This window comes from Amblyraja radiata, chromosome 13 (assembly GCF_010909765.2).
Source record: "Amblyraja radiata isolate CabotCenter1 chromosome 13, sAmbRad1.1.pri, whole genome shotgun sequence".
NCBI lineage: Eukaryota > Metazoa > Chordata > Chondrichthyes > Rajiformes > Rajidae > Amblyraja > Amblyraja radiata.
The window spans coordinates 24,242,085-24,256,774 of NC_045968.1; the positions used below are offsets into that span (position 1 = coordinate 24,242,085).

Consider the following 14,690-nt stretch of genomic DNA (forward strand, 5'->3'; position numbering starts at 1 on the left):
ACATCCAATATATCACAAAGGATGCAAAGTGCTAAGTGAGTTAAACAAAATTAATAATGGCCACAAATGGTATGTATCCATTCAACCACAATATCCATCTACAGCACTGTATCAACATCTTTACTATCAGGATTCTTGCCGCTAACAGCCCCTCCCCCAACACCCCATGTACAACAAATAAAATATATCACAAGCAATTAACTTAAGTTTTCATTGCTATCTTACTAATAGTAGCCCTTTTCTCCACAGATATCAACACAGACCTTATGGAATATCCGGATAGTTATATTGGCAAAACCAGAACATGAAAACCGGATCAGTCACATTTCTACTAGTAGCGTCAAAACTGGAATAGCCAATGCTCTTGGTACAATAATTGTGAACATTTGGGGAAATATGTTGGGGAACACACTCGATGTATTGTTTTAAAACATAATGATTCTTCACCAGGTTTTGTGTTGGCTTGGTATAGACAGAATATACCTATCACACACCAGGCTTTTTCCAGTCCCTCTTCTTCCAGCTTTCTCTTCCTCCTCCTCCCCCCATCACAAACAGTCTGAAGAAGAGTCTCAACCAAAACATTGTAATTTTATTTTCAAGTTTTATTTTCATGTGGGTGGCATAGGGGGTACAGCGCCAGAGACCCAGGTTCGATCCTGACTACGGGTGCTTGTCTGTACGGAGTTTGTACGTTCTCCCCGTGACCTGCGTGGGTTTTCTTCAAAATCTTTGGTTTCCTCCCACACTCCAAAGACGTACAGGTTTGTAGGTTAATTGGCTTGGTATAAATGCAAAATTGTCCCTAGTATGTGTAGGATAGTGTTAATGTGCGGGGATCGCTGGTTGGTGCAGACTCGGTGGGCCGGGACGGCCTGTTTCTGCTCTGTATCTCTAAACTAAACTAATTACCTATCCATGCTCTCCAAAGATGCTGCCAGACCCACTGTTATTCCTAATTTCTCATTCATTGCATCAAACTTTGGGAAGTTATGAACTTTTGGGATGTAGGGCATTTAGATGACTAGTATGTGGCACTAAATGTGGCCACCACTTGTTATTGCCAGCTCCCTTGGTCAATGAGAATCCCATGGTGAGCTCTCCACTTGACTCAATGCGTTCCAGGTGCGACAAAGGTTCACCTGTATCTCCTCCAACCTCATCTACTGCATCCGCTGCTCTAGATGTCAGCTGATTTACATCGGTGAGACCAAGCGTAGGTTGGGCGATCGTTTCGCCGAACACCTCCGCTCAGTCCGCAATAACCTACCTGACCTCCCGGTGGCTCAGCACTTCAACTCCCCCTCCCATTCCCAATCCGACCTCTCTGTCCTGGGTCTCCTCCATTGCCAGAGTGAGCAACAGCGGAAATTGGAGGAACAGCACCTCATATTCCGTCTGGGGACCTTGCGTCCTTATGGCATTAACATTGAATTCTCCCAATTTGGCTAGCCCTTGCTGTCTCTTCCCCGTCCTTAACCCTCTAGCTGTCTCCTCCCATCCGCCCGCCCTCGGGCTCCTCCTCCTCCTCCCCTTTTCCTTCTTTCTTTCCCCCCCCCACCCCCCCATCAGTCTGAAGAAGGGTTTCGGCCCGAAACGTCGCCTATTTCCTTCGCTCCATAGATGCTGCTGCACCCGCTGAGTTTCCCCAGCAATTTTGTGAACCTGACTCAATGCACTGTTTGGTTGAGGTTCTCCCTTCTCTGAGGCAGTCCCTTGGGGACAAGGATGACTTGCCTCTGCCAATTCTGTGGGTACCATGTTTGCAGTTTTCCCTGTTCACATTTTGAACAACCACTGGGTACTGCAGTTGGCTGTGGTGCCTCCATATTCAGCTGACTGATAATTGGGTCTAGGTTTCTCCGTTGTTTGGTCAAAATGTAGGAAGCTTTGGTGTATATGAATGGCTGGTCATTCGATGCGTGGTGTCCAACTGCTGATAACTTTAAGTAGATTGTTTCTCATTTGACTGGTTGAGTTGACTGTAGGTTTACTGATATTATTTCTTTCAGGTAATAAAGGAGCCGTGGGCGTGTCCTTCGTGTTTAATGGCACATCCATTGGATTTATCAACAGTCACCTAACCTCCGGAGGAGGGAAGAAGCTAAGGTAGGAGGCAACAAGTGTGGGGAATCTAGCATTAATTCAGTTTATTGTCACGTGCACTGAGGTACAGTGAAAAAGCTTTTGTTGCATGCTAACCAGTCAGCGGAAAGACAATACATGATCACAATCGAGCCAGACACAGTGTACAGATGCATGATGAAGGGAATAATGTGAATAATGTTTAGTGCAAGATAACGCTATAAAGTCCGATCAAAGATAATCCAAGGGTCTCCAATGAGGTAGATAGCAGCTCAGGACTGCTCATGGTAGGATGGTTCAGTTGCTTGATAACAGCTGGATTGCTGAAACATCTTTGGCACTGCTGGCATCTTCTATCTCTTTAAAATGTATTGGGAGGGAAGTGAACATGGGATAGTGAAGCACTATCTTATGTAGGTCTTTATCAACTGGTCAATTGTTGGGCATATGCTCTTTGGTTACCTGTCAATTAACGAGGGTAAAGTAGACATTGATTTTGATGGAGAAAGGTCTTGCAGAGTTTCTCTTGGAGATTACATGGAAGTGTTGCATTGAGAGTACTGTGGGAAGCTGCCTCATGATTATGGAATATCATTCCATACAGCAAGCTTTTGATTTTGCCAAAATCATTCATAGCTATTGGTGGGACCAGGTCATGCAGAAAAACACCTGTTGTGTTTCTTGTACTATAAGACTGACTACACTTCAAACACACCACTTTGGCTGTTGTTCACTTGGGGATGCCCTGTATTTGTGTAAGTCCCAATATAATGGAGGCTTTTCTCTTCTAAATGGCCATGACCAGCAATGGTGTCTGTCCAAGGTTTATCAAAACATGTGACTAAGGCCAGTCTGGCCTGCTGAATGCCGGGTTCATTCGTGAAATTTGCCCATTTTGCATTTTAAGCTGCCCTCTGCTGCTTTTGTGAGAAAATACACTGTAAGGAAAGGTGATTTAGTTTGGTTTAGTTTAGTTTGGAGATGCAGTGTGGAAACAAGCCCTACGTCCAACTGAGTCCACGCCGACCAACTATCTCCCCAACACTAGTTCTATATTATCCCCGTTTTGCATCCTACATGCTCGGGACAATTGACAGAAGCCAATTAACCTACTTGAAGTGGAAATGTTTGTGGGGCTGTTGTGAAACACCAAGGGGATTGGAGTGAATGGAAGCTTGTTCAAAGAGTTGTGTTTGATATGACGGGACATGGTGCTACATTTTACAAACCCTAACATGGAAGTGAAAAGTCTGTTTTTTAATAATTGTTTTTTTTTCTCCTTTGACAGACGAAACCAAAACTACATCAATATCCTGCGTTTCGTTAACCTAGGAGACAAAAACTTGAGTCCATTTGATATCACTAATAGGTTCACACATCTCTTCTGGCTCGGAGACTTGAACTACAGAGTGGAACTCCCAACACAGGTGAGGGCCAGGGCTGGAGTGAGGGCCACATACTGGATGAGGTCTATAGGCTGGGTGAAGTCATAGGAAGCTATGAGGCTGAAGGGTTACTTGGATAGGTTGGGTTAGTTGGGAGATGCATGGCAGATGCAGTATTAAGTGGATAAATGTGAGGTTAATCACTTTGATGGCAAGAACAGGAAGGCAGATTATTATCTGAATGGTGTCAGGTTAGAAGAAGGGAAGGTGCAACGAGACGTGGGTGTGATTGTACATCAGTCAGCATGTAGAAAGTAAGCATGCAGGTAGTGCAGGCAGTGAAGAAAGCTAATGGCATGTTGGCTGTCATTGCGAGAGGATTTGAGTTTAGGAGCAAGGAGGTCCTACTGCAATTGTACAGGGCCCTGGTAAAACCACACCTATAGTATTGTGTGCAATTTTGTTCTCCTAATTTGAGGAAGGACATTATTGCTATTGAGGGAGTGCAGCGTAAATTCACCAGGTTAATTGCCGGAATGGCAGGACTGATGTATGACGAAATAATGGGTCGACTGGGCTTGTAGTCACTGGAATTTAGAAGGATGAGGGGATCTTATAGAAACATATAAAATTCTTAAAGGATTGGACAGGCTAGATGCAGGAAAAAAGGTTCCCAATGTTGGCGGAATCACAGTTTAAGAATAAGGCCATTTTGGACTGAGATGAGGAAACATTTCTTCACCCAGAGAGTTGTGAATCTGTGGAATTCTCTGCCACAGAAGGCTTTGGAGGCCAATTCACTGCATGTTTTCAAGAGTGAGTTAGATTTGGCTCTTAGCGCTAAAGGAATCAAGGGATATGGGGAAAAAGCAGGAACGAGGTACTGATTTTAGATGATCAGCCATGATCATATTAAATGGCAGTGCTGGCTTGAAGGGCCGAATGGCCTACTCCTGTTTCTATGTTTCTAAGTCCGAGAGCAGTACAAGATGAGTGAGGTCCTTGATCCATAAGGGCCACAGGCTGGGTTAAGTTCCATATCCATGACAACCACAGGGTGGATGATGTTCCAGATTAGTGAGGACCACAGGCTGGGGGAGTCCCCAGATCATTGATGACCCAGACTGTCTTATGTCTCACTGCTAGTAACGTCACAGCAATTGTCAAATGGATCCATCTTTCTTGTCTTGTCCAATCCCTTTATTTGGAGGTTTATGGGGCTCTTTGATGGTTTTGCCCAATGCTGGGCTCCCACAATTGCCTAAAAGCCAAGTGCCAGCAAATTAGCCTTGGATAGCCTGAATGATTTGTCCCCAAAACTGGTGGCTGAGCATTGTTTTAATGTACCCTGTCAAATGCAATGATCTCTGGTGTGGAATGGTAGGTTTGCATCAGTGGGCAGTAACACTTGTTCACTCATTGAAATCCTCTCTTGTTTCTGTCATGCGAGTGAATGGAGAGGAGAATACTGAGACAAAATGTGTCTGGTCGACAAACAGTTTAGTAAGACCTCTCTGCCAATAAATCCCTCTGATGCTGCAATGAGAACTGTTGTGTGATGACCTAAAGTGAAGCCAGGAAATTATATGATGATATAGGAAGGAACAGGCATTTTAAATGGGTCGCCTATAGTGTGGAGCCTCTAAGAAAGGCAGAGTGAGGCAGGTTGATGAGCTTCTGAGTTTAGTGGTACTCTGGGCCTTGAATCCCACTTCCCTCACACAGATGCTCATCGTCTAAATGAAACGACACGACAAAGACTGCAGAGTGTGTTCCAGTGACAGAGAAACACTGGGTGTGGACCTTGGAGTAGCTACCTGTCCTTTGGGATGATAAATAATATGTTCTCCAATGAGGAAAAGTAAGACGATTGCAGCCATCTTCACAGGCAGCTTCAGAATCTACCTCTCCCTCAATGAGCTCCTTCGTCGAGAGCCCCTTGTTGAAATTTGAGTTGAAGTAACTCAAATTTCACTGTACCTTAATTGGTACGTGGCAATAAACTGGCCTTGAAACCTTGAAACTGCTCAGCACTGTCAAACGCAGGAGCAGCACAGTGACATAGCGGTAGAGTTGTCTTATCGCCCCAAAGACTCGGGTTCCATACTGACTACAAGTCCTATCTGTACGGAGTTTGTATGTTCTCCCCGTGACCACGCGGGCTTTCTCTGGGAGCTCCAGTTTCCTTCCATACTCCAAAGACGTACAGGTTTGTAGGTTAATTGGCTTGGTAAAATTGTAAATTGTCCCTAGTTTGTGTAGGATAGTATTAGTGTGCAGGGATCGCATGTCGGAGCGGTTTCAGTGGGCTGGAGGGCCTGTTTCCGCCCTGTATATCTAAACTAAAACCAAACAGTATTTATCGTCCACCCCTAGCTGTCATTGAGAAGGTGATGAATCACATTCATGATTCTCCTGGTGCAGCTTTTCTGGTGAAAGTAATCTTGAAGTATCATTTAGTAGCGAGTTTGTTTAAACATGGCAATAATGATGCAACTGTTTGACTTGCTTAACTGGTGCTGATTCAACTGCATGAGATGAGTCTGGAGTGGCAAGGCGGCAGATCAGATAAGGATGGACATCCTTCTCTTGAAGGGCATTAGTGAACAAAGTGGGCTCTTTTGACAATCTGTTACTACTTTTGGATGTTAGTTCTAACCACTAGTTACTGTTGTTTAGTGTTATTAAGGTTTCAAATTATTACTTGAATTTATATTCCACAGCTGTCATGGTGGGAACTGAATTTGAATCTCAACATTGATAGTTCTGGGGACTGGGTTGCTGGTTCAGTAATTTGACCACTGTGCCACCATCACACCCTGTATATGTGTGTGCGTACTTGCTCATGCAAAGGTTGAATTTTGCTGTGACATGTCTTACACAGAGATGCTGCCTGTCCCGTTGAGTTATGCCCCTGTCCCACTTAGGAAACCTGAATGGAAACCTCTGGAGACTTTGCGCCCCACCCAAGGTTTCCGTGCGGTTCCCGGAGGTTGCAGGTGGTTGCCGGAGGTTGCAGGTAGTGGAAGCAGGAAGGGAGACTGACAAAAACCTCTGGGAACCGCACGGAAACCTTAGGTGGGGCGCAAAGTCTCCAGAGGTTTCCGTTCAGGTTTCCTAAGTGGGACAGGGACATTACTCTGGCATTTTGTGTCTATCAAACATGATGGTGGTCTGCTCATGCAACCACACAAATCAGTGAAACCTATATAATGGTATCCTTGTAGGAGTCTCTTAAAGGCAGGACATGGTTGTCTCAGCAAGTCATAAGTATGTAATATTTTGTCAAGTCCCGCTGAGTCACTCCAGCACAGATCACTGTGGAACTCCACTGCACTGCAACCCTCTGTCTTCCATCAGTCCTGATGTGTGACATTACTGTAAGCGGTCCACTGTATCGCACAGTCAAAGAATGTGAAATCACAGTGTGTGACCCACTACATTAACCCATCCTGGCTTGTGAAAGGACAGTGTTGACAATATACTGTATTCCCTAAATTGCAGACATTTAATGACTGCACTTCTGGCCTTGCTGCTATCTCCCTGGTAACCTCACGCCAACTAGTCCAAGCTATAGTTTGGAGGGTCACAGTGGCTTCCCTGCACAGTGAACATGTGGGTGTTCATCAGCAGCCTTTCAGGCCAGCCTCACCCCCCACATTCTCCTACAACCTATCCCAACCCAATCACTGGCAGTAACAACTCTCTCCTATACCTAGAAGAATGGCGCTTGTACTGCATATGTCCCCTTACAGCAGCAGCAATCACACCGGTGAGGCTGAATACTGGCAGCTGCAAAAACTTGCAATAGATGGAAAGGAACATTGTACTGACACTAACTCAAGTATCCCTTGCTTTCCTTCTCTCTATCCCTACCCCATCCCAGTTCTCGAACTAATTTCTCTCTCCTGATTAATTTTACTGATTGAATGCCTCATTGTCACCTTCCCTTCAGCTAACAATGAACCATTCTGCATTTCCTTGAACATCGTCAGAGGTTATGGGGAGGAGGCAGGAGAATGGGTTTAGGAGGGAGAGATAGATCAGCCATGATTGAATGGCAGAGTAGACACGATGGGCCGAATGGCCAGCCTGCTATCACATGATCTTATGATCGTCTGCTTTGAACTGTCGTTTTCACACCTTACCCTTCCATATCTCTAGTTTCCCTCTCTCTTGGCCCTCAGTGTGAAGAAGGGTCTCGACCCGAAACATTACCCATTCCTTCTCTCCAGAGATGCTGCCTGTCCCGCTGAGTTACTCCAGCATTTTGTGTCTATCCACAGTACTATATTACTCGGGGGAAGCAGACAGCAGTGTTTGGCAACTTCACAACTGAAGATGCACTATGTATGGGATTTTCACAAATCCCATTAGAGTGACCCATGTTATTGTTATAATTCCAGGTGATAAAGCTATTTGAAGACTGGGGCATTTTGGTGTAGGTTGCCACTTTGATGTCACGTCTCTATTTTGCAGGAAGCTGAGAATATTGTAGAGAAGATCAAGCAGCAGCAGTACCACGAACTGTTGCCCAAGGACCAACTGATGATCGAGAAGAATGACAAGAAGGTTTTCCTCCAGTTCCGTAAGAACGTGTTGCAAGGGACGAGGGGTGGGAAGCAGGGGGAAAGGAAGAGATATTCAGGATCAGGGAAGGTGTGTCAAAGAGAGCATAAGAGAACAAGGAGCATTTAGGCAATTTTTAATGTAATAGCTTATCGAGGTCAAATGCAGTGCTGGAAGTAATAGTCAAAGCAGAATCCATAATGCTTTTTAACATTAAAAATAATAAATGCTTAAACAACAGAAATTTGAAGGGGTAGGATACAGAAGAGAAATAAAGATTATGGACAGCACTTTCAGGCAGATATGACAGTGGCGCAGCGGTAGAGTTGCTGCCTTACAGCGCCAGAGACCCGGGTTCGTTCCTGACTACAGGTGCTGTCTGTACAGAGTATGTATGTTCTCCCTGTGACTGTGTGGGTTTTCTCTGGGTGCTCCAGTTTCCTCCCACATTCCAAAGACATACAGGTTTGTAGGTCAATTGGCTTCTATGAATTGTCCCTGGTGTGTAGGACGGAACTAGTGTACGGGTCATCGCTGATCGGCGGGGACACGATGGTCCGGAGGGCCTGTTTCCAATCTGTATCCCTAAACTAAACTATATCAGGAAACATTCTTTGTTTGAATTATGGAACTTGCTCCAGTTGATTCGTTATAGGAATAATTACATCCCAGCACTGTATGTGCTCTCATTACAAAATTAAGATAGCGTTTTTCATGTTGCAGAAGAGGAAGAGATTACTTTTCCTCCAACCTATCGATATGAACGTGACAAGAGGGACACGTACACCTACACCAAACAGAAGGCCACAGGAGTGAGTATCAGAAACGTTGCTCTTCCTACTACTTGCATTTTCCACACTGATTATGAGCCTGCGAGAACATGGCAATGAAGCTCTCTCCATTTTAAGTTTGATGCAGGGTGAGGCTTCTTCTCCTATTGTACTTTCTCAGGACAGGTTGAGCATGGACCACTCACAGAATAAAGCTTTCTTCGCACTCTTTCGACAAAACCTGGTGGAGAAATGCAGTTCGCTCATTGTACAGTGCGCCGTCAAACTCCGAGCTTAAGTATTAGATGAATGAAAGCAGAATTGAACTCCTTTTACAGTGCCTAGTCAATGATTCCATGGATTAGACACAGAATACAGTGATTTCTACACCGTTCAATATTAAGTAGAAGGAATTAGATAATAATCTGTCTAATCTGTCATATCTAACAATTTCAATCTAATCTGTCATATCTAAGGATTTCGACCCTCAAACCCATTTCATCATTCAGTAGGATTGTGGCTCATTGATTAGAAATCTGTCCTACTGAACAAACCAAGGGGCCTGGATAACAAGGATTATATGAAGAGGCCAGCTCCCTCTATCCTATCCATGCAGCAACTCCTTTGCTCACACATCTTCCTGGTTCATTATCCTAAATTAGCTTTGTCACATGTATTTTCCAAACCTGCATCCCCACTATTTATATGGAATAAGTGAAGCAGGTTGCTTGAAGTTTAAATGTTTCCATTCATTTGTTGATATGATTCATCTTGGGCAGTAACATGCCAATTGGGACTCCCTATATTAACTATAAGTATTTGTATACTTACTTATAGATCAGCCATTATTTAGTATTTTCTTTCTTTTGTCTTCCTGTCTCATAGTATCCTGGTGTTGGCTAGGAATACTCCACACAGTCATGTTTCCTCACTGTTCCTCATAAACATGCATCCAGTGTTGGATATCTGTGTATAAAACAAGAGTAATTTTGCAAGTTTTTTTCCCTGCCCAAGGCCTTGAGATTAGCTGCTGTTGGAGGAGTTTAGAGAGATCTAACAAATTGTGGTATTGGGAGAAAATCACCTGTAAATTGGATTAGTGAGAGTTGAATGTGAGGGCGCATGTTTGCAAGGATGGGCCCTGGCAATTGGTAACAATTTCTCTGTACCCAGCTAAAGTACAACCTGCCATCCTGGTGTGATCGTGTGCTGTGGAAGAGTTACCCCAACGTTCATGTAATGTGTCAGTCATACGGTAAGGATGTTTTGTTTCTGTTTGACCTGAAACTGCTTGCATTTAACGCGGCTCCTTAAAAGGTCCCATAATTCATGTGGCAGAACATTGGATACATAGTAAACAAGAAAATCTGGTATTAAGGCAACCATGCTGTCTAATCCGTAAGCCCCAGTGTGAAAGGACCTGCACTCAAACGCACAAATGTCGGCACACAAACCCATATTATTCATAATATCGCATTTTACAGATGCACAGAGATAGCAGTGGTCCATGTATCTCTCGAACCCTGGTACCTTCTATAAACAGAAGATAGTTATACATTTATCAGAACATTTACTCACAATGTGGAATTTGAAATGATCCTGAATCCTGCCCAAGTCTTCGCTGAGAAATTGGACCTTCTGTCATCCATTTTCTACATGCAAATCACATAGGAAAGCTGCTTTATTCATGTTATCATGTGATAGCAACCATTTCCCATTGAAAACCAATCCATCTCAAAATTAGATGGTGCGGCTTCCAAGTGGGATATTGTTTGGGCATGACCAATAGTATCCAGTGTTTTTTGTGCACATATTGCATGACACTCAGCTCTACCTTAATCCCAGAAATGTGGCTGGAAAAAACAAGAAGCAAACTCTATAACAAGTCATTGTGGACACATGAACTAAACAGTCCCTACCAGAAGAAACTGGATTTTTGAGTGCATTTGCCTGAATTAAATTTTTAATGAACATCATTGATGGAGTTAATGAAAACCTTGCTAGAAAATCAGGGATCAATTTTTCTGCAAGGCACTGGGTAAATGGATGAAATTTTACTGTACTTGAGATTAAATCTATTTTCAATTGCACAGTGACATTTTCCACAGCATTTCACAAAATAATTCCGAGGGTCTCGGGTCTCATAAGTTATAGGAGCTGAATTATGCCATTTGGCCCATTCAGCCTACTCCTACTGTTATTTTAACGCACGCAAAGTGCAGTTACTGTGATAAAGATTTGTTGTCTAACTTGTTTTTTCCACTGCAGGCTGCACCACGGATATTGTCACCAGTGATCATTCACCAGTGTTTGCAACCTTTGAGGTGGGCGTGTCGACACAGTTTGTTTCTAAAACCGGTTAGTAGCTGTTGTGCTAACTCGCGTGTACTTTCAGGCCAGCACCAAAACTCAACACAATTCAGACACTCGCGGAATGTGGAATAAAATAACGGGTCAGCCAACTCGGTCTGAGCTGAGGAAAAAATCTTCAAGAGGGTGACAAATTTTTTAAATTCTCAGTCCGAAAGGATTGTGGAGGATCAGATATAGACTGTATTCAAAATAAAGATTGATAGATTGGAGATACAACAAACTGCAGATGCTAGAATCTTAAGCAAAGCACAAAGTGCTGGAGTAACTCAGTGGGTCAGGCAGCATCAGTAGAGGGAATAGATGGGTGACGTTTTGGGTTGAGATCCTTCAGTCAAGATTGATAGATATCTGTATTTAAAGGAATCAAGGTATATGGGAATGTTGGTCTGATAGAACATCGCACCTGACCTATTCCCATGTGATTTTGTTGAGTGATAGAACAGACTTGAGAATGGCTTAACCTTGCTTTCTTTATGCTCCTTGTTACGTTATTCATAACCCAGCAGAATCCCCGGTGGCCTGAGCCTCATTGCAGCTGGAACCCGGTCTTGCCCACTCCCCGACTTACATGCGGGTGAAGAAATTCAACAGCAAAGGCTTCAGATGGGATCTGGGGGCGATTGGGAAGGAGAGCAGCTCTGCAGAGTAACAGGAAAAGTCCAGACAAACCAGGCTTAAATCTTCTTTGTGAAGAAAGCTAAAATTAAATTACATCCCTTACCATCTGCTGATCCATGTCCTTAGTTTAGTTTATTGGTTCAGATTGGCCCTCAAAAGGTCTAGCATCCCTGCTCCCCTGCTAATGTTGAGAAGACAATGGGAGCAGAGAACTGAATATCTTCATTTGAACTACTTCTTGTACGATGGTGTTCTCTGAGGATGTAGAACACATTTTGTAATCCTAAATGTTCACATGAAAAGTAGCTAATGGATGAAGTACAGGAAGACAGACTATACTTCTATATCAAGAAGCAGAATCATGAGGAGATAGATGGTCAAGGACAGGGTGTGTTTATACGACAGAGGATGGGCTGGTTGGGAGAATTAAGAGGGAGAGATAAAATACAACTGCTGATGCTGGTTTATACTGAAGATAGACACAACATGCTGGAATAACTCAACGGTTCAGGATACATCTCCAGAGAAAAGGAATGGGTGACGTTTTGGATCATAGTCTGAAGAAGGGTTCCGACCTGAAACGTTACCTGTTCCTTTTTTCCAGGGATGCTGCCTGACCCACTAAGTTACTCCAGCATTTTGTGCCTATAAATGGTTTCCATCATTGCTCTGCCTCTGTAAATCTATGAAGGAAAACTACAATCCCAGAGAAATGAGAATGAAAGGGGGTATGCACAGCCACTAACATAATGATTGAGGTTGATGGTTAATACCTCACTAACTTGTCAACTTTACTCCTCAGACCCCAACAATGCTGACTCCCCAGGCACAATCAACTTCCTCAAGTGTGAAGCCACATTGAAAACTAAGTCCAAGACAAAGTTCTTCATTGAATTCCACTCCAGCTGCTTAGAAAGTAAGAATGCTCATTAGAAGAGGCTCTCACCCAAGTGTGGGAGTGGATGCTGTGTGTTCCTCTGTCTATTGCTGTGTATCTAGATCTGTTTGCAGTTTTATACATTTACTTATTTATAACGTGAAATTATTTCACAAATTGCAATTGAAGCAGAAATACTTTGCACAGTGTAGCATGTCCATGCATTAAGCAAAGCAGTTCATTCTGAAATCCTGTTATTTAAGATAAACTGCTCCATTGTTTTTAGGTCAGGCAATTTGGGAAACTTGTTCTGAGCCGAATGTTGCAGTGACATCATAAGTTCTAGGAACAGAATTAGACCATTAGGCCCATCAAGTCTACTCCGCTATTCAATCATGGCTGATCTATCTTTCCCTTTCAACCCCTTTCTCCTGCCTTCCCCCATAACCCCAGACACCCATACGAACCAATGCCTTCAGACTTGAATTGACATCACGTGCCCAGTATTTGAGCATTTACTGCCCATGAAGACCAAAGGCCACTCGTGCCAAAGCAAGCCGAGGTTTGTGTAGGTTAAAGGAGACCTGCTTAATTTGGGATGCATAGCAGGGTGGCCTTACTTAATCAGTGTTCCCTCTCAGCAGATCACATGAATAAAACCCAGACCCCAGACCATCCTTGAGTCTAACTTTCAATGCCGCCTCTCAATGACCCCCCCGCCCAAAATTCAAACCCAACCCACACAGCAGATGGAGATCTTTACTTGGGTCTGTGTGTAGGGCTGGTCTGTTATCCATTTGCACATTACATTGCTGCCAGGACCTCGCAGAAAAGGTTCAATTTAAACACCTTTTTCTTTCCAAAAGCGATTTAAATAGTCTCATTCAATTTCAAATGTGCCTGTGAAATGTCCTCCCCCCACCACCATCATCCATTGTCTTCTTGCCAGAGATCCCTCCAGGGAATGATGACACAGCAGCTAGCTCAGTTGTCTCCCAGTTAACACAACCCAGGTTTGATCCTGACCTTCGGCCCTGTCAATGTGAAGTGTCCGCCTTCTCCATGACCATGTGCTTCTCCCACACCCAAACAAGAACAAGTAGATTCATTGGCTGCTGTAAATGAGCCTTAAGTGTAGGTAAGTGGAAAAAGAAGGGTTGATGGATACTGTAAATGTGGGAGAATATGTTGGAGGTCTGTGGAGAAAAAGAAGATAAATATTATTGGTGGGATTGCTCTGCTGGCATCTGGCAGAGTCCTGATGGGTTGAATGGCCTTTTCCATGTCGTAGTAAGACCAATAACAGAACCATTGCCAATGTTATCGATGGATGGCAGGTGGTTGCCTTCTATGTTTTATTGGGTGAGTAGGGCCTGCTCACATTCACTGCATCTGGTCATTGAGGCTTCTGGAAAAGTATCTGGCTACTTCTGTATTATAATTGGCAGTGAGGGTCAGCGGTCGCAATAACCAACCTGATCTCCCGGTGGCTCAGCACCTCAACACCCCGTCCCATTCCGAATCCAACCTTTCTGTCCTGGGCCTCCTCCATGGCCAGAGTGAGTCCTACTACAAATTGGAGAAGCAGCACCTCATATTTCGCTTGGGTAGTTTACACCCCAGCGGTATGAACATTGACTTCTCCAATTTCAGGTAGTCCTTGCTTTCTCCCTCCTTCCCCTCCCCTTCCCAGATCACCCACAGCCTACTGTCTCCTCCACTTCCTTTCTTTTTCCCGCCTAACCCCCCCCCCCCGACATCAGTCTGAAGAAGGGTCTCGACCCGAAACGTCGCCTATTCCTTCACTCCATAGATGCTGCCTCACCCGCTGAGTTTCTCCAGCTTTTTTGTCTACCTTGGCTACTTCTGTAATTTTCATTCTGCATCAGGAGAGAACCTAAACTAGCTTTGTGCTTCTTCTAGATCCTGTAAAGAGTGCCGAAGGTGAGAACCAGGAGTCGAGGGATGAGAACCTTGCTGTCATATGGAGTACTCCCCCTGAGGTAACCAGAC

General features: G+C 44.1%; 1 protein-coding gene across 1 annotated transcript in view; it reads left to right on the forward strand.

Moving 5' to 3' along the window:
- inpp5d (inositol polyphosphate-5-phosphatase D) overlaps positions 1 to 14,690 on the forward strand; it is a 105,577-nt gene that overhangs the window by 66,079 nt on the left and 24,808 nt on the right. Inside the window, exons 13-21 of the mRNA XM_033031436.1 lie at positions 250 to 367; positions 2,013 to 2,109; positions 3,374 to 3,512; positions 7,950 to 8,058; positions 8,763 to 8,851; positions 9,983 to 10,064; positions 11,078 to 11,167; positions 12,603 to 12,716; positions 14,601 to 14,680. Of these exons, the coding sequence (XP_032887327.1) occupies positions 250 to 367; positions 2,013 to 2,109; positions 3,374 to 3,512; positions 7,950 to 8,058; positions 8,763 to 8,851; positions 9,983 to 10,064; positions 11,078 to 11,167; positions 12,603 to 12,716; positions 14,601 to 14,680 (918 nt within the window). The remainder of the gene's footprint in view (positions 1 to 249; positions 368 to 2,012; positions 2,110 to 3,373; positions 3,513 to 7,949; positions 8,059 to 8,762; positions 8,852 to 9,982; positions 10,065 to 11,077; positions 11,168 to 12,602; positions 12,717 to 14,600; positions 14,681 to 14,690) is intronic.